The following is a 19,794-nucleotide window of genomic DNA, read 5'->3' as shown; positions in this document are numbered from 1 at the left end:
GTTTGTTTACGATGGTAGAGATGAAGACTAGAACAGATAGAATCCAGAACTCAAGTAGATACTTAATCTTGCCTGGGAGGAGGGACACTTCCTTGGTTATGGCAGAAAGGAAGGAGAAAAAGATGGATATAGATTCTCAAAATTTTACTGCTTTAGTAGCAGGGAGTTTGAGGACACTTTCTTCTAATTGCTTCTACTTTATCTGGGAAATAAAAGACAGGCCACATGTTTAGATGAGGTGGGGAACTGATGACACAGTTGGATATTTGAAGAGAGAACTGACTAGAAAAAGATAGGATTACAAGGGCATCACTGAAGGGAAAGGGAAATCTGTCATCATAAACTTTACAGTTTTGTAGTTTTTCTGCTGCAGCGTTCTACAGCCTGACTGCAGGCACAGGAGAGGAATAAGATTAGAGTTTTGTTAGGTGGGCAAGAGAAAGGGATCAGTCAAGAGATTTGAGGATTTTTTTTTTTTATGATAGTCACAGAGAGAGAGAGAGAGAGAGAGAGGCAGAGACACAGGCGGAGGAAGAAGCAGGCTCCATGCACCGGGAGCCCGATGTGGGATTCGATCCCGGGTCTCCAGGATCGCACCCTGGGCCAAAGGCAGGCGCCAAACCGCTGCGCCACCCAGGGATCCCCGAGATTTGAGGATTTTGGCAAGACAATATTTGAATGCTAGACCATTTCCTAACTACTTAAGGAATAAAGTGAAGCTGGGCAGGACTTAATGGCTGGTAAAATAAATATAAGTAGGTGGATCTGTGCCGTGGAGATACTGATGAGGTTAAAGAACCAATTACCTGGGAGTAATTGAATGTGAATCTTGATTGGATGTTATAGTCAGAGACTGAATGTTTCGATTTTAGAGGCTGAGCTGTTCCTGCGGATGATACAGAATGGGTGATTGGAGGGAGCAGAAGACTTAGTAAAGATAAGTTCAGGGAAGCAAGAGACAGGGCATTGGATTGGGTTATCCACACAGACATCCAGGTAACCCAGGCTGATGGCAGGAGGTGGAACAGAAAGGAGGAAGTCTGTGAACTCGGAGCCAAAGCTTGATGCGGGGAAGGTGGAGGTGGAGACATAATGGCCTGGACATGAAATAGTTTTCTCTCTGCAGACCTTTACTCATTGTCCCTATTCCCCTCAGCCATCACAATTCCATTCCTAGTATCCTCTCTTCTGAGGGAATGGCATGAGTTATGTTAGGGAAAATTCTGTTTGGTGCTTCTACCTATTCATAGGGCTTGCTCTACACTGAGTTTTAAATTGATGCTGCCAGTTATTGTAGTTAAGCTGATCTGGTTAGTGGGGTTCCTGAATATCTGATCTGGTACTATGTATAGGCAAGCAGATCCCAATGATCTCTTACAGGCTCCTGTACAAAGTTTTAGCCTGAACCTGAAGTGAATTTTTAACTAAGCTTAAGTCACATGGGCTGTTTAAATCCTTAGAGCAGTTACCAGAATGGGCTTTCAAGTTTTCAGAGGCATTAGGGCAGGTAAAATCCATGTTCAGATTTCAGCTAGTCAGTCACCTTAAACTCTTCCCTTCTGAACTTCTGAAGTTGATTCAATCAACTTCTGAAGTTGATTGAAGTATGAGTGAGAGAAAACAAGGGGGAAAGGTTTACCTACTGATTGACAGAGTTCAAGATACCTGTTTCTGTGATTTGTCCACTTGTTTTATTTTTAGGTAAATTATTACTCTGAGTTATGTCACTGGTTACAATTTTTAATATTTTCACTGATAAAAGGGAAGAGTTCAGATTGTTCTTTTTTTTTTTTAAAGAATTTTATTTTATTTTATTTATGATAGTCACAGAGAGAGAGAGAGAGGCAGAGACACAGGCAGAGGGAGAAGCAGGCTCCATGCACCGGGAGCCCGACGTGGGATCCGATCCCGGGTCTCCAGGATCGCGCCCTGGGCCAAAGGAAGGCGCCAAACCGCTGCGCCACCCAGGGATCCCTGTTCTTTTTTTTTTTTTTACAGGTGTTTGTCTCCAAAGATCAATAATGGAAAAAACATTAAATCCTTTGTGTTATTTCTACTTTTGCCATTAAATTGTGTGGTCTTTGGCAAAGGACTGCTCAGTCAGTTTTCTCACCTATAAAGCATTGTGTCTGTCTGATGTATTGACATATGCCAGGTCCTTGGGACAGGTGTCTGGTCCTCCCCAGATGGATTTATGTGCACACTTCCCTGGATGGATCTGCATGTGTGCTGAGGGTATCCCCATTTTGCCTCTTCCCGTGTTTCTGTTTTTCTTGTTTACCAGTATTTACTCAGTCCTTTATCAGGTTGATAGCTACTGTTTTTCATATTCTTAAAAGCATATTGTTAAGAGATTTCATATTCTTAAAAGCATTTTATTTTTTTAATTTAAATTCAATTAGCCAACATTATTAGTTTCAGATGTAGTGTTCAATAATTTATCAGTTGCATATAACACCCAGTACTCATCACATCATTTGTCTTCCTTAATGCCTTTACTCAATTACCCCATCTCCTCACTCCCCTCTCCTCCAGCAGGCTGCAGTTTGCTTACTATGGTTAAGAGTCTCTCGTGGTTTTTCTCCCTTAAGAAGAATGCATAATACTAGAAAAAGTCAAAATAAGAAAATTGCATAGGTTTGTCTTGCCTTGATGTAAAATCCTACACATGAATTGGGTTTTCATTATCATTGCATCACTAAACATGTGACTACATATGTAGACAATATATGTAACCTCATTTCCTTTTTTTTTTTTTTTAAAGATTTTATTTATTTACTCATGAGAGACACAGAGAGAGAGAGCGAGAGAGAAAGAGGCAGAGACACAGGCAGAGGGAGAATCAGGCTCCATGCAGGGAGCCTGATGTGGGACACAATCCCGGATCTCCTGGATCATGCCCTTAGCCAAAGGCAGGTGCTTAACTGCTGAGCCACCCAGGGATCCCTGTAACCTCATTTTCTAAATGTATATTCTATAAAACCTTTTTAGCAGTGTATTTTTTAATAATTAGAAGCTTTTTTCTAATTATAATAATATAATATAAAGGTCATCAGAAATTCCACTCTCCTGAAACAGCCACCATTAGCATTTTGTTGGTCATCTTCGTGTGTGTCTGTGTGCGTTATTTTACAGAAATGAGATCATAGCATCCTTAATTTTTTTTTCAACTAGGGGCACTTCCTATCCCTTCCTTCTTCACATTAGCACCCCTTCCTCATCCCTGCCTCTAGGTGACTCACTACAACTTAGTTTATATCTTTCCATATTTTTTGTATACTTAAATAATCCTCTATAACCTATATAATCCTATATAACCTATATAACCTTATATATGTACAGATACGTAAATAGGAGGTCTCTATCCATGTCTGATGTACAAAAATGGATTTGTAATATAGTTTTACTCGTCTAGTAGCATAGTAAATGAAAATGCCGTATCATGATTTAAGAATGTCTGTGTGTCATCTTGTAGACCACCTTAGAGCATGCAAGGCCTGAAGAGCCCAGCTGGGATGAAGATTTTGCAGATGTATACCATGACCTAATCCACTCTCCGGCCTCTGAAACTCTCCTAAATTTGGAACATAATTACTTTGTTAGTATCTCAGAACTGATTGGTGAAAGAGATGTGGAGCTGAAAAAATTACGAGAGAGGTATTTCAAATTTCTTGCACTATCATAATTAAATGTTCCATTGTCAGATATGATGGCTGCATAACAGTTGGTTTTCATTTAATTGTAAAACTAGAGAATAAAATAGAAAAAAATTCTCTAATATGAGAAATTAATTTTCTTCTGTGTTTCAATGTATAATTCCAACTGGGAAGTCCTCAGAGGTTTTTTTTTTTGCTTTGTAATCAGTATATTAAGGAGACATTCATACATTTCAATTGCTTAATTCTGATTCCAGATTTAAGCTTGTGAACATGACTTTTAAACATACAATTAAAGCTATTCATCATAATTTGCTATACTACCAACATGAAATTACAGTTACTTCGGAGCATAAGTTAAATGGTTTAAAGTAAGCCTGTCACATACCTAGAAGACACCTTCCTGTCTCATACATGCACATGAACTTCTCCACGTAAATGTCTCTTCACTCTAAGTTACCCTGGCTCCTGAAGTCACTACTCTGAAGTTTATCATGGTCCAAAGAGAAGGAAAAAAAGTGTAACCAGGACTGATATATATATATAGATAGATTAAAAAAAAAAAAAAGATGGCACAGAAGGGAATACAATTCTACAAGTGCAAGCCCTCAAGCAGCAGCATATAATAAACCACTTCTTTAGAGAGGTATCCTTTCTATCACTGATACCACAGGCCAAATTACATAGCATGCCATCTTCAAGTAACAGTTGAGGCAATAAAATGCAGAGGCATCACAATGAATCCTACTTAACGTAACTACAGACCAACACTTCTCTACAAATTAATAAATTGTCTGATTGCCAATTAAATACAAGTTTTAACTTCATAGCTTAACAATTAAGGGTCATACACTGAAGTCAATACATACACCTAGCATTTCAGTCTGAACTGTTTCATATACATAGAGCTGCAATCAGTTACAAGGTATGGCCTAACAAACGCTAGGGGAGATTTTTTAAAAGTAGTTTTTACAGTATTAAACTTATCTTGCACACTGAAGTCGTCATACATACAGGGCAAAGTCAGAGCTTTTATATTTGAGTTTATTCTTCATTTAACTTTTAAAACACTACTATAGTTGAATATTAAAACAAAAACAATAGCAAGTAGTGAGCTATGATTATAGTCCTTCACTCATCCACTACTGCATATAAAATGCCAGCAGCAGTGTTATTCACCAGCCCCATTAAGAAGTCTGACACTGAACACCACCCCTAGGATGATGTTCATCATCCTCATATGCTTCCCCATTGTAATGGCGCCGTCTTTCCTGATTGGGATCAAAGTCCACAAGTTCTACCTGGTCCATTTCATCAGTCTCTTCTACTTCCTTCCTCTCAGGTAGGAGTTTTTCCAGCAAAGAAAGTTTATCAGGAGAGAGAAAGCCGTTCTTGGGGAAGTTTACCTTAAATTCGATGATTAGGCGACCCTTCTCATATGGTCTACGATAAATTGGCATGCCTTCATTTAACACACACTTGATATCCCCATGCTTGACAGTCTGACCTGGATGAGAGGTGATGACGATGGTTCAGTTGTCAAGAGTAGATATTGGCTTTTGAAAGCCACACAGGGCTTCAACCAGCTGTATATCCATACACATGAAAAGATCTTCTCCTTGTCGAGTAAAAACAGCATGGTCCTTCTGATCTAAAACAATGATAATATCTCCTGGTTCAAGTCCTGGTTCTTGGTCTCCCTCACCATGGAATGTTATCTTCTGGCCATCTTTCATGCCTTTGTCAATATGCACTTCTAGAATCTTCTTCTCTCGAACTATCTTCCTTCCGTTGCAGCTTTTACATCTATCTTTAGGACTGATCCGTTCCCCATGGCCCTGGCACTCCATGCACACAGACTGAATTTGCTGAACCATTCCAGGTCCTATCTGATGAATTCTTATTTGCATTCCAGTACCTCGGCAATTGGGACAACATTCGACTGCTCCTTTCTTACCACCTCGGCCGTCACATTTATCGCAAATCACATTCTTTTGCAGAGCTAGTTTTCTTGTTGCGCCATTATATAGATCTTCTAAGGTTACTGAGAGCTGATGTACAACATTTTTACCTCTCCGTTCTCTCTGCATCCTGCCTCCTCCTCCAAAAAACATATCAAAGATGTCCATGGGGGAGCCAAAACCACCACCAGCTCCACCTTCTTTAATTGCCTGTTCTCCTTTGTCATATAATTCCCTTTTCTTTGCATCAGAGAGCACTTCATAAGCTTGAGAAATCTGTTTAAACTTCTGTCCTTCATTTGGATTCTTATCAGGGTGGTACTTCAAGGCCAGTTTTCTGTAAGCCTTTTTCAATTCCTCCTGGGTGGCATTGGGTTTGACCCCCAAAACATCATAGTAAGTGGTTTCTTTCACCATTTTCTACAGCCGGTGAGAGGACCGAAGCCGGTGTGGGGGAGCGGGAAGGAGCGCGTTGCTGGGCGCAGCTCGGGCAGCCGCCGCTCCTCTGCGTCTCATTGAGCGTTCTGGAATGTTCCCCTCAGAGGTTTATAAAACTTCTCAAGTGATTTACCTGAATAAATAATGGAGGCTTTAAATATTATTTCTAATAAGAGCAATAGCTTACCTCTTATTGAAGATTTGCTCTGTTCTAGGCCATGTGCAAAGTGCTTCAGATGATTGTCTTAGCCTGCTTAGATGCTGTAACAAAACGCCATAGACTAAATAGCTTAAACGAGAGATATTTATATCTCCCAGTTCTGGAGGTAGGTCCTTCAAGGTCAAGATGCCAGCAGATTTGGTATCTGGAAGACCCATCTCCTGGCTTATAGACTGATGCCTTCTCAGTGTGCACTCCCATGGCCTTCACTCAGTGTGTGGTCCTGATGCATCTCTTCAGAGAGAGAGCTCTAGACAGTAATTCCATCATGAGGGCTCCAACCTCATGACTTCATTGAAACCTAGTAGGCCCCACTTCCAAATATCATCACATTGGGGATTAGAGTTGCAACATACAAATTTGGGGGGACACAAACATGCAGTCCATAACAGATGCTCTATCTTGTTTGATTCTTACCACAACCCTACTATTATCACCCCTTTTACAGATTAGGAAAATGAGGCTTAAATAAGTTAAATAACTTGTCTGAGAACAAGCTGGAATTTGAAGTCAGAGCTCCACTCCAAAGCTTATAACCACTTAACCATGCTCTATCCCTATTCAGAACCTATTTAAACCCTATTGTTACCAACTTCACGGTCTCTTTCAGTTCATTTGTATAAGTTTATTTACATGATGGGAAAAAATAGCACTAGTATTATTCCAAGACATTTTAATTCTATCTTAATTCATTGCAGACGGTATTGCAAACAATGCTTTTGTGATTCACTTTTTTCCCTTCAGAGTAAGTAAAAAATTGCTAGCATCATTTATTTTAAAACATGACTTTCCAGATTGCTTCCTAGCAGTTCTACAAAAATGTAATAATAATCAGGATATGCTTCTTCTAGACAATCCATTTTAATCTAGCTTATGGTAATTACCTTATAAAAACATTCACTTAGGACTTACATGGCATTAAGATGTTTTGAGTGGCTGATGTGAAATCTCTTTGATTGTGAAAGTACAGTAGGACCTGAAATCACATGTATTTTTTGTGTCTAACTTGATACTCTGTCTCAAGGTAGTAAATTTAAAATGATGTACTGGTTTGCTTCTGGTTCTCGTTTGCTTTTCATTAGAAAACTTTGGGACTAGCAAGATAAGAATAATCTGTTACTTTGACGGTTGTCATAGTTAAGAAAATTTAAAACACAAAAATTATAAGCAAATGGATTTAATAATTTTTTCCTGAAAAATACTCTTCTCTCTGCCAGATCAGCATTTTTACTGTATTGCATAAATTCAAACATTTTTATAACAATTCTACTCTCTTAACCTTTTATTTTCCTATCCAGTAAAATATTAGAACTGTCCCTGTCAGAAAGAACTTGATATTTTGACTTTTGTCACGCCATATGGATTTAGCTTTTCTGATCAGCTGTATCAAGGCAGTTTATTCCTTTCTACATGAGATACCAGTGGTATGCATAATTGCCACCAGCTAAAGAGTTTAAGCTGTGTCCCTGAGGGAGACAAAAATTTGATTTCTTTTTTTTTTTTTTTTAGTCCTTTAGTATGTAGCCAGTAAAACTGTGAATTTATTTTTTAGAACAAGAATGAAATATAGATGAAAGTATATATGGAAGTAGAATTATCTAATATCTAATTACTTTCTGTTGAACTTCATTTATTTGTTTTTTTCCTACCAAGGCTTCAAATAATATAACCGTCAACTCATTCTGAATCTACTCTTGAATCCCAGGTTTTCTGGTACTGTCCTCATTTCGGTATATTAAAATTTTTTCAGCTTGGCTATCCATAGTCCATATCAGTAGCCATGACCAGTACTTTCATTTAGCTGGTCAGCTACTCTGAATGTGGCCAACTTTGCTACCTACTCAGTGCACCTCACAGAAAATTCCATTTCTGGCCATCAGTATTCTAAATCAGAAGATTCCTATCCACGTGATTCTTCACCTTTTGGGAAGCTGCATTAACTTACAAATTATCTGCGTTTACTGATACTTCATACCTCTTTTTTCTATTGTGGAATAGCTTTTTAGTAGGAGTTTGTTTGGATTTATGTTATTTATTGAGATGTCCTTTGGCCCAATCTCTTGATGAGGTTTTGCTTTTTTTTTTCTTTTAAACATAAACAATATTGGGCAGCCCCGGTGGCCCAGAGGTTTAGCCCCGCCTACAGTCCGGGGCGAGATCCTGGAGACTTGGGATCGAGTCCCACATCAGGCTCCCTGCATGGAGCCTGCTTCTCCCTCTGCCTGTGTCTCTGCCTCTCTCTCTTTCTCTCCTCTCTCTCTATGTGTGTGTCTGTCATGAATAAATAAGTAAAATATTTAAAAAAAAAAAAAAAACATAAACAATATTGAAATACATTTATTTTGACAGTAGGTTGTAGTTTATTCTCCACACACCCAAACTATTAGCTTGAAAGGGAAAAATAAGTTATGTTCCTTCTGAGGTAGGTAATTGTAAAGGTGAACAGTATAACTTAAGGCTAGTTGGAATTCATTGGTATCTGTGGAAGTTCACGAAATTCATTTACCCAGTGCATGAGCAGAAGTGACACATTTTCCTATTTCTCTTTTCATTTTAATCCTACTTTACATCTTTAAAAGACAGTTTCTCAGCACAGCATAATCGTTTTTTTTCCAAGTTTTTTTTTTTTTGTTATAAGACTGTTAGCTTTTTGTAAGTCTTCAAGTTAATTTTCAGATTGTTAGAATTGTCAGACCCGACATACTGAGCCAATATCTAGTTAGATAGAAATATAATAAAATTCCCTTTGATCTTAATCTGAGAAAATGCATATTGTATCATTAACTATATCATAAGCTACTTTCACTTCTGACCCGTTTAGCATGAAATAAATGTTCATGGAATTTCTTTTGTTGAATTATTTATTAGTCTTTTTTTCCTTGCTATTAATTTGCTGCTGTTAGCAAACCAGATTTAAGGTAGAAATATTTTAAAGATATTTATTTATTGATATTTAAAGATCTTGAATCTTTAGAACTTAAAAATGGCAATGATACCTTTTATCCACTAGAGGGAACATGCATAATGTAAAATATTAATCTATTTATATCAAAGTTTGTATTTATAACTGTTTAGCAATTCTTTCTGCTTTAAATAAAAATCTTACTTGCAAGCACCTGGCCCCCAATAGTTATAAAAAGTTAATGAGGTCACCTGCATTAGAATTAAGTAGAAACTAAATGGTCTTGAATACTTAATCCTAGAAGGTAAATCTAGAAATGTATAAATGTATATCATATAAATGACTTTTACTTATCATATGCATATAAGTGTCTTAATTAGTTGTTATAAATAAGCATAAGATCTCTTTTAAAAGTAATTAAATTAATTAGAGTGACAGTAAAATCCTTTTAGTTCATGTCTTTATTCTTTCCACATTTGTTTAAAGTATATTTTAGAACAAACTTTTTAAAGACACTTATATTTGAAGATAATATTTTAATTTGAAATTTTTTTAAGAACTTAAAATATAACATACAGAAAAGACAAACTGTAGGTGTACATTTCATTACATTTTTATAAAGTGAGCATACCCATGTAACCGTCACTAAGCTCAAGAAATGGAGTATTTTCAGCACTGCAGAAGGCCCTCAGGCCCAGCTAATCACAGCCCCTCTCTCCCATAAATAACTAGTGTCTGAACTTCTAACATCAGTGATTAGTTTTTCTTCTGGGAAAACCATGTTTAATTTCTGCACAAATGAAGAAGGTAAGACTAAAACATATCTTTAGAATATATCTTATATATTCCCCCATAAAGAGAACTTTGTGACTTAATTACCAGTTTGATTCTTAGAACCTAATTGACAGCTTCGGGCAATACTATAAGCTAACTTTCAAAGCTTGAAGTCACTTTAACTCCTGTGCATATAAGTAGAAAATGTATTAAAGCTGAAGTTGTGGAGTATCTTCTTTGAGGAAATCTGCAGATGAGAAAGGAGTCTAGTTTCAAACATTAGTCATGGAAATTGAAAGATTGCCTAGATTTTGACTGCTGATTTCACTTATGCATTAAATTTAGGTAAAGATTTAGCTGACAAATGATGTGTTATATGACCTTATCAGTATTCCCACATCCCCATTTCCAAGGCTTCAAAGTGCTTTCCAGGTATTACAGTTGATTGCCATTGCTGGACATATTCCTATAAATGAAAAATTTTATTTTTGCTTTGTAGAAATTGTTCAGTGAATATGGAGTGGCCATACCCCTTAAAGACTTTATGAGTATGTCTGATGCACTCATTTATGTTTTAGACAAGGCATCGAAATGGAAAAAGTGATGCAGGAATTGGGAAAATCACTGACCGATCAAGATGTAAACTCACTGGCTGCTCAGCATTTTGAATCCCAGCAAGTAAGTGAAATACAGTGATTTTTAGATATATAGTTACATTTTGTTTTCACTTAATGTTTGTAAAAAAAAAAAATTCACCACTTGGTATATTCTTTCTTTTTAGGACTTAGAAAATAAATGGTCCAATGAACTAAAACAATCAACTGCCATCCAAAAGCAAGAGTATCAGGAATGGGTGATAAAACTTCATCAAGACCTAAAAAACCCCAACAACAGCTCCCTCAGGTATTACTCATCTATTGTTCTTATCGGATGAAAGTTCATTGTTAGTAAGAGTTTTTGTGTATTGTAAAATTGTACCTTTTAGTCGTAACTATTTTTAGGTTACCAATAACAGTTCAAGATAATTTTATATTTCTAACACCTTTGGTGTTATCTGGAATTATGTGGATTATTTGAGAGAGGGGTTAATTGGTTGGCTTAAAATAGTGATTTCCCATCCCTAGAACTTAGCTATAAATCTCTTAAGTGTATATACCTAAATACCCCAACTACTATCTCTTGTTTTAAATTGGCTTCTGTTCAGTGCAATAAGCATTGGCCAAATACATCTTAAATGCAATGCACTATCTAAGCAGAAAAACAAAGATGATTCCTATGTATGTGGAGCTTATATTCTAGAGAGACAGACCTATAAATAAAATAATACTGTGTAGAATGATGTGTGCAATAATAGAAGTGTATACAAGGTAGAAAAGGAGAATAGAGGACTTCTTTAATTCATGACTTGTATGGTACTTGATGACCTAAATGCATTATATTTCTTTTCTTTTTTTTAATAATAAATTTATTTTTTTATTGGTGTTCAATTTGCCAACATACAGAATAACACCCAGTGCTCATCCCATCAAGTGCCCCCCTCAGTGCCCGTCACCCATTCACCCCCACCCCCCGCCCTCCTCCCCTTCCACCACCCCTAGTTCGTTTCCCAGAGTTAGGAGTCTTTATATTCTGTCTCCCTTTCTGATATTTCCTACCCATTTCTTCTCCCTTCCCTTCTATTCCCTTTCACTATTATTTATATTCCCCAAATGAAGGAGAACATATAACGTTTGTCCTTCTCCGATTGACTTATTTCACTCAGCATAATACCCTCCAGTTCCATCCACGTTGAAGCAAATGGTGGGTATTTGTCATTTCTAATGGCTGAGTAATATTCCATTGTATACATAGACCACATCTTCTTTATGCATTCATTTGTCAATGGGCACCAAGGCTCCTTCCACAGTTTGGTTATTGTGGACATTGCTGCTATAAACATTGGGGTGCAGGTGTCCCGGTGTTTCATTGCATCTGTATCTTTGGGGTAAATCCCCAACAGAGCAATTGCTGGGTTGTAGGGCAGGTCTATTTTTAACTCTTTGGGGAACCTCCGCACAGTTTTCCAGAGTGGCTGCACCAGTTCACATTCCCACCAACAGTGTAAGAGGGTTCCCTTTTCTCCACATCCTCTCCAACATTTGTGGTTTCCTGCCTTGTTAATTTTCCCCATTCTCACTGGTGTTAGGTGGTAACTCATTGTGGTTTTGATTTGTATTTCCCTGATGGCAAATGATGCAGAGCATTTTCTCATGTACTTGTTGGCCATGTCTCTGTCTTCCTCTGTGAGATTTCTGTTCATGTCTTTTGGCCATTTCATGATTGGATTATTTGTTTCTTTGGTGTTGACATTATGTTTCATATATTGCCCTAGAGCTTGACAGTGCCTATGTTATTTCCTGGTTGTATACTCGTATATTTGAGAATTTCTTTCTTTCAAATCTTAAAATATATTCAACTGGAAATGTTCCTAGTACAGTGTAATAATCCTATTCCCAGCATTCGCCTGATATTTGCCCTAAACATTTAGAAATAGCATTTTATTTATATAATGTTGGTCTCCCCTACTAGTCTTGCCTTGAAGTTGAAAGTCATGTCTGTTTTTTCTACTCTTGTATACTCAGATCCTTGCCAAGGGTCTACCTCTTAATATAAGAAGCACATAAGACCTGCTCAATAGTTATAGGATGGGTGGACCATAGGCAGATGGATGAATTATCACTAAGCTGTTTGTCTGATATCTATATCACCTCTTATCCAAACATTATAATCTTTCATTTGCCTTATTTTCTCCAAGACAACACCTTAGAAATATTTAAACAATTTTTTATGATTAGAAATAATATCCTTGACACTAACATATTTGACTATACTCCTCATTTCAAATAAAAATAATAAAAATTTTTAAAAATAATGAATGTAATACAAAGGGGAAAGTGGATAGAAAGATGGGTTGGGAACATCTGTATCCTATAATGTACAGTGGTGTTTCTCAAACTGCTGGCTGCAGTCTGTTGGGACCATTCTAGATTCTTTACTTTCCAGTCAGACTTTTAAAAACAGCAATAAAATGAAATGAAATGGAACGGAGTACAGCAGAGTAGAATAAGAAAAAAAAATAGAAAAAGCACATCATGCATGAAGTTTTCTATAAAAAAATGTGTGTATTAAGCCAGAATATAAAGTATATACTGTATGTTGTGATCAGAAATGTGGAGAGTCACACATTTCAGGAAGCTGAGAACGCCCCTTGTTTAAACATTATCTCTTGCTTTGCTGCTCTAGTTTCTGAAATTCAATCTATAGAATCAATTCCATTGTATACATATTGGCCTTTAGCTGACACTACTTTTACAAATAGTCCTAGGAAAGAATGTTTTTACTGTGACTTTGTCAGTTTTTCTTTTCTCTTTTTTTGTCATGAATTTTTTAAATTTTAGTTAAATTCAGTTAATTAACATATAATGTATTATTGATTTCAGAGGTAGGGTTTTGCTTTTCTTTTAATAGCAATTTCCTTGGGCAACGGAAACTTATTTTCAACTCAACTCCATATAGAATTCCTATAAGAAGTTGATAAAAGTGGCAATTTATTTTTAGCCATTATTTTTGCTTTTTCAAAACAGCTAATCTGAAACTAATGATGTACCATAAGTTGGCTAATTGACTTTAAATTTTTAAAAAAATTACAATACTAAGAAGAAGAAAAAGTCAGGCCTACTGAAGGGTAAATTATACAAATTAAAATTTATCTCTTTTCAGTTTACATTTAGATGAGTTTTGACAAACTTAACTGTCATGAAAACATCACTACATTCAAGATATGGCATTTCACTTTTCTACCTTTATAACTTACTCCTTTCTTCTTCCCACTTATGTGAACCTGCTCTGATTTTTCTGTCCCTGTTTTCTTTTTTTTTTTTTCAGAATGTCTTTTAAGTAGAATCAAACTGTTACAAGTAGTTTGTGTTTTACTTTCACTTATCATAATGCTTTTGTGACTTAATGTTTCATTTATAAATGGTTCTTTTCTTTTTATTGCTCACTAGTATTCTAGAAATTTTATATAAAGTAAGTATTCATGTTATATATTGTTTCACATACATCATATATAAGGAAATATACTGTAAAATAATGAATAAATATGTCTTATGTATATGATGATGTATAGTTCTGTTTTTCTTATAAGATCTTCATTTGGTTTTGGCATCAGGGTAATGGTGGTGTCATAAAATGAGTTGGTGATCTGCTGATGAGCCTGTCAAAGGAATTGATATTTGTGATCATCAATCTGATGTCATGTTTTTATTTCTAGTACTTAAATTTCCTTTCTCTTTTTGCTGAAATTCCTTATGTGTCCTTGTGCATTGTTTTCCAATAGATCTTTTAGCATAGTTATCATCATTATGTGAAAGTCTTTTTCTTTGCAGCTCAGTATCTGGGTCATCTCTCAGTCTGTGTCTGTTAATTGCTTTATCTCTTGACAATGAGTTATTTGTTTCTTTTGCTTGCTTTTTTGGGGTCTCTCTCTCTCTTTTTTTTAAAAAAGATAAATGTTGGAAATTGTGTGTATTAGAAGAGACTAAGATAAATAATACTTATGTCCAGAAATGAACAGGGCCTTAATGTGAAGGTCATTCAGCCTCGTCAGTAGTTGAGCTGAGTTTGGTTTCTGTTCCTTCAGTGATACCGCAGGCTTCACTTTCTACTATAGTAAGCTGCTACCTGGTACTTAGAGTGGGGTTTTGGGTTCTTGAAGATTTTTCCTTGTCATTCTCTTCCATCCTCTGCTTTCAGGAGTCTTTGCAGGTCTGTGCCACAGCATGAGGTCTCTCTCAATGCTGTTGTTCTCTCTATGCTGTTGTAACAACAATAGACCATTATTGTTTGTGACTTTGGTGCTAGACTTATAGTTGGGGGTAGGAAACAGGTCTTTGTTGTCTTTTTCAAGCTTCAGTCTTGGGCACGCCCCATATATTTGGGGCTTGGGTTTGGAGCATTCTCAGAATTTCTACCTGTGCCTCTCTTGTCTCCTGCACACTTCAGTGTTTCCTTGGAAACACCTGGTGGAGGCCAATGGAAAAGAATTTGCAAGTACATGCAAACTTCCCTTGTGCCTGAGGCTCATAGCTATTCTAAATTTACATGCTAGCCCATGCTTGGCCTTTAAGAGTTCATTAATATTTTAGCGATTTCTTCTTACTTCTTAAATTACAGCAACTCCTTTCTACCATGCTCTGCCCAAAATGAAAACTATGTCTCCTGTCTGCCCTTGGAGGGGTTTTACACTTTAGAATTGAGTTTACTTGGTTGCCATGTTACCTCAAATTTCAGAAAAGTTATGATTTTATAGATTATCTGACTTTTTCTTATTGTTAGGGTGGGAACAACACTTTCTTGTGGCTTTTCGCATCCTACAATAAGGAAGTTTTATTAATATAAATTTATTTTTATGTTTTAGTTTGCCACATAAACTAATGAAGTTAGTGAATCTAATGTAACCTGTTTGGAATAACCCCAAAAATGTAGTCCAAAATGACTATCATAGACTTAGATCATCTTCATACCATGAAATTTGAATTTACAGTTATACAATCATACAGCACCTATTTGGAAACCTTTTCAGCAAATAAGCAAGAACAGAGTAGAGCAAATAAATAAGAACAGAGTAGGGAAAAAAAAAAACAGGGAAAAATTTAAAAAATAGAAGATGTGAATACATCAAAATGAACTTCATCTTTTTTATTATTCCTTTATTTGACTTATTAATTTTAAATTTTTGTTTCTATCACTTCACCTATTTCTTTAAAGTTATTTATTTATTGATGAGAAACCCAGAGAGAGGCAGAGACATAGGCAGAGAGAGAAGCAGGCTTCCTGTAGAGAGCCTGATATGGGATTCGACCCTGGGATCAGGACCTGAGCTGAAGGCAGGTGCTCAACCACTGAGCCACCCAGATGTCCCATACTTCATCTATATTTTTAGTTTTGCCTCGAGCCAGCCTTGATAGAGGATATATTGTTTTAAGTTTGCCATTTTAAAATGTAAATCACTTCATTTAATCATTCTTAGACCACATGAGTTGATATTCTAATAACTAGAAATAATCATGTGCATTACTTACTGTAAGGAAATGAAGGAACAAGTAAGGATTTTTAAGAAATTTTGGTGTAGGAAATGAGTGGGAAATATCAGTGATGGTGACAGAACATGAGAGACACCTAACTCTGGGAAATGAATAAGTGGTAGTGGAAGGGGAGGTGAGCAGGGGGTTGGGGTGACTGGGTGACGGGCACTGAGGGGGGCACTTGACGGGATGAGCACTGGGTGTTATGCTATATGTTGGCATATAGAACTCCAGTAAAAAATATATAAAAAAAAATTTTGGTGTTTATGCTTCTCCCTTGTTACCATAGATTAAGGAGTAGTTTAGGAATAAATTAAGTGGTACTCTCAGCTTTCATTTTGTGTCATTGCGTTGTAAACCTTTCTTTCTTTCAAGAAAAGTTCTTGACAAATAGACCAAGCATTTGAATAATTTTATTAATTTCAGTGAGGAAATTAAAGTTCAACCGAGTCAGTTCAGAGAATCTGTAGAAGCAAATGGAAGGATTTATGAGGAGCAGAGAAAGTTGGAAGAAAGTTTTACCATTCACTTAGGTAAGTGAATTCATTTTTTGTAGGCATAATTTATTGTATCTTGGGAAGCTTTTTTTATGCTGTAAGAGAAAAATCCCTAGCATATGAGTACAAGGTACCCTTGTTGTTTTTAATTACAAATTATGTCCTGCTCCCAGCAAGTCAGAAGAATGAAACTGGAGCACTTTCTTACACCATATACAAAAATAAATTCAAAATGGATTAAAGACCTACATGTGAGATGGGAAACCATCAAAATCCTAGAGTAGAACATAGGCAGAAACTTTTTTGACTTCAGCCATAGCAACTTCTTACTAGACCTGTCACCAGAGGCAAGAGAAACTTAAGCAAAAATGAACTATTGGAACTTCATCAAGATAAAAAGCTTTTGCACAGTGAAGGAAGCAGCAAAACTAAAATGACAACTGACAGATACAAGTTAGTTAGTATCCCAAATCCATAAAGAACTTATCAAACTTAACACCCAAAAACAAATAATGCAGTTAAGAATGGGCAGAAGACATGAATAAGCACTTTTCCAAAGAAGATACCCAGATGGTTTACAGACACATGAAAAGATGATCAACCTCACTCATCATCAGGGAAATACAAATCAAAATCACAATGAGATACCACCTCACACCTGTCATAATGGCTAAAATTAACAACATGAGAAACAACAGGTGTTGGTGAGGATGCCGAGAAAGGTGAACCCTCTTGCACTGTTGGTAGGAATGCAAACTGATGCAGTCACTCTGGAGAACAGTTTGGAGGTTCCTCAAAAAAGTTAAAAATAGAGCTACCCTACAGTCCAGCAATTGTACTACTAGGTATTTACCCAAAGGATACAAAACTACAGATTCAAAGGGGTACATGCACGCCATGTTTATAGTAGCATTATCAACAATAACTAAACTATGGAGAAAGCCCAAATGTCTATCAACCAATGAATGGATAAAGAAGATGTGGTATATATATGTACAGTGGAATATTACTCAGCCCTCAAAAAAAGAAAGCTTGCCATTTGCAACAATGGTGGCAGAGCTAGAGTGTATTACACTAAGTGAAATAAGTCAGTCAGGGAAAGACAAATACCATATGATCTCAGTCATATGTGGAATTTTAGAAAGAAAACAGATGAACATATGGAAAGGAGGAAAAGAAAAAAAAAATAGAGAGGAAAATAAGCCATAAGAGATTCTTAATGATAGCAAACTGAGGGTTGATGGAGGGAGGTAGTGGGGGATGGGCTGGTGGGAGATGGAGATTAAGGAGTGTACTTGTGATGTGCACTGGGTGTTGCATGTAAGTGATGAATCACTGAATTCTACTCCAGAAACAAATATTGCACTGTATATTAACTAAAATTTAAAATAAAGAAAAAGTATGTTTTGCTCCTATAGTTTGTTGGCTATACATTTTGTTTTAGCTAATAATAAAAAATAACATTATTTTTTTAAAAAATAGGTTAAATCTGAATAGTTACTAGAATTGGAAATTGGAAAGCCTATTTCTAATTATTTATAGCACAGATTTATCTGAATTCTTGCCATAGAGATTTGCATCCTGTTATACTGGATTTTTGCAGCTGTCTGAGTTTCTTTCTGGGACTGTTGCCCACCCCACCCCCCAGGAGCCCAGTTGAAGACCATGCATAATTTGAGATTGCTGAGAGCAGATATGCTGGACTTTTGTAAGCACAAAAGAAATCATCGAAGTGGCGTGAAACTCCATCGACTCCAGACTGCACTATCACTTTATTCTACGTCTCTCTGTGGCCTCGTTTTGCTAGTAGATAATCGAATCAATTCCTATAGTGGTATTAAAAGAGGTAAGTCAACATTACCATATTTATTTCATTAAATTTTCATTCTTACAAAGAAAGGGATTACAGGAAAACAAAAATTTTAGTTAGCCCTAGTATCCTAGTAGCCAAGCAACACACATACCTAGCCATGACTATTTTAGATATCTTTCATACTTCAGCATGGGTAAAGTGCTTCAGGATATTTACTTTTTCTTAAAATTCTATTATAAGCAATGCTCTTATAGGATTCTTGCTTCAAGGCATAACAAAAAGAATAATCAAGCTATAAATGTATTCATTTCAGAAGCAGATCCTGGCTCAGTGAATTTTAGTTCATCCCTTTGTCCTTTCTTCCTAGGTATTTTAGATAGCGTATTTCTTAAATGTGCTAGGTAAAATTCTGTGTTCCCTCTGTACAACTCACTCTTTATGATTATTTTTAAAATTTTATTGATGGGCACTGAGGGGGGCACTTGATGGGATGAGCACTGGGTGTTATACTGTATGTTGGCAAATCGAACTCCAATAAAAATATACAAAAGGCAAAAAATTTTTAAATATATAATGTATATTAAAATGTATAACTTTTTAAGGAAGCTTGAATGGAGTTTATTTCCCATCATAAATATAAGAACTTTCTTGTATTTTTTAACATTAAGGTAACTGTTATTTAAAACAGTTTGGAATTTTTAAAAAAACGGTTTGGAATTATATGAAAATCTCCTGGTCTATTAATTGTTTACTCTTTCAAGTGATTGAGAGATTAGGTTTCTGATTCAAACAAAATCACTTTCCCCTCATTTAAGACATAATTATTGAAAGGACAAGTATAAGAAATCACACTTATGAATTTTATATTTTATTCCTCCTAGCTGTCATTGTCTATAATACTATTTCATAGTTCACCTCTAGTAGTTTATAAATGTTTTGGGTCCCTTAGATTTTGCCACAGTTTGCCAAGAATGTACTGACTTCCATTTTCCCCGAATTGAGGAGCAACTGGAAGTTGTCCAGCAGGTGGTACTTTATGCTAGAACCCAGCGAAGGAGTAAGTTGAAAGAATCGCATGGTCAGTAAAACTCAAAATTTTCAAAATTTTACTTTTAGTATTTTCTGTCCTTAAGCACTCTAATAACATATGGACCATTACTAAAATACAGAAAGTTGTATTGGTGGAAAAATGGAAGAAAGAAATTAAGAACAAAATTCAAGCTCTCTAGAAACTTGAATTCTGTTCTTAATTTCCTTTTTTGCATGATTTTGTCCAATAACCTTAGCAAAAACTGTTTTTAAATTTAAATTCTATAGTTAAACTTGAAGTACTCAGTGGAAAGTCGGTGGTCTTGTGATACAAATTCTATATCTCTAAAGTGGACATAATTACTACCTCAAAAGGGCA

At 36.1% G+C, this 19,794-nt stretch overlaps 2 protein-coding genes across 3 annotated transcripts in view; one reads left to right on the top strand and one right to left on the bottom strand.

The window, feature by feature from the left end:
• Positions 1 to 19,794, top strand: part of C21H12orf4 (chromosome 21 C12orf4 homolog) — a 49,780-nt gene that overhangs the window by 10,887 nt on the left and 19,099 nt on the right. The window contains exons 4-9 of one of the 2 annotated variants that reach the window (XM_041736616.1): positions 3,476 to 3,657; positions 10,530 to 10,629; positions 10,733 to 10,854; positions 16,503 to 16,609; positions 18,222 to 18,419; positions 19,336 to 19,443. In XM_041736616.1, the coding sequence (XP_041592550.1) occupies positions 3,476 to 3,657; positions 10,530 to 10,629; positions 10,733 to 10,854; positions 16,503 to 16,609; positions 18,222 to 18,419; positions 19,336 to 19,443 (817 nt within the window). Of the gene's footprint in view, positions 1 to 3,475; positions 3,658 to 10,529; positions 10,630 to 10,732; positions 10,855 to 16,502; positions 16,610 to 18,221; positions 18,420 to 19,335; positions 19,465 to 19,794 lie in introns of both variants that reach the window. The other variant, XM_041736615.1, reaches the window with a different exon arrangement.
• Positions 4,686 to 6,141, bottom strand: LOC121480236 (dnaJ homolog subfamily A member 1-like). Its single transcript, XM_041736617.1, has one exon. It carries the CDS (start codon positions 6,032 to 6,034, stop codon positions 5,189 to 5,191), a length of 846 nt encoding a protein of 281 aa, XP_041592551.1. The 5' UTR covers positions 6,035 to 6,141; the 3' UTR covers positions 4,686 to 5,188.

Source organism: Vulpes lagopus, chromosome 21 (genome assembly GCF_018345385.1).
Source record: "Vulpes lagopus strain Blue_001 chromosome 21, ASM1834538v1, whole genome shotgun sequence".
Taxonomy (NCBI): Eukaryota; Metazoa; Chordata; class Mammalia; order Carnivora; family Canidae; genus Vulpes; species Vulpes lagopus.
This window is presented reverse-complemented; position numbering and strand designations above follow the sequence as displayed.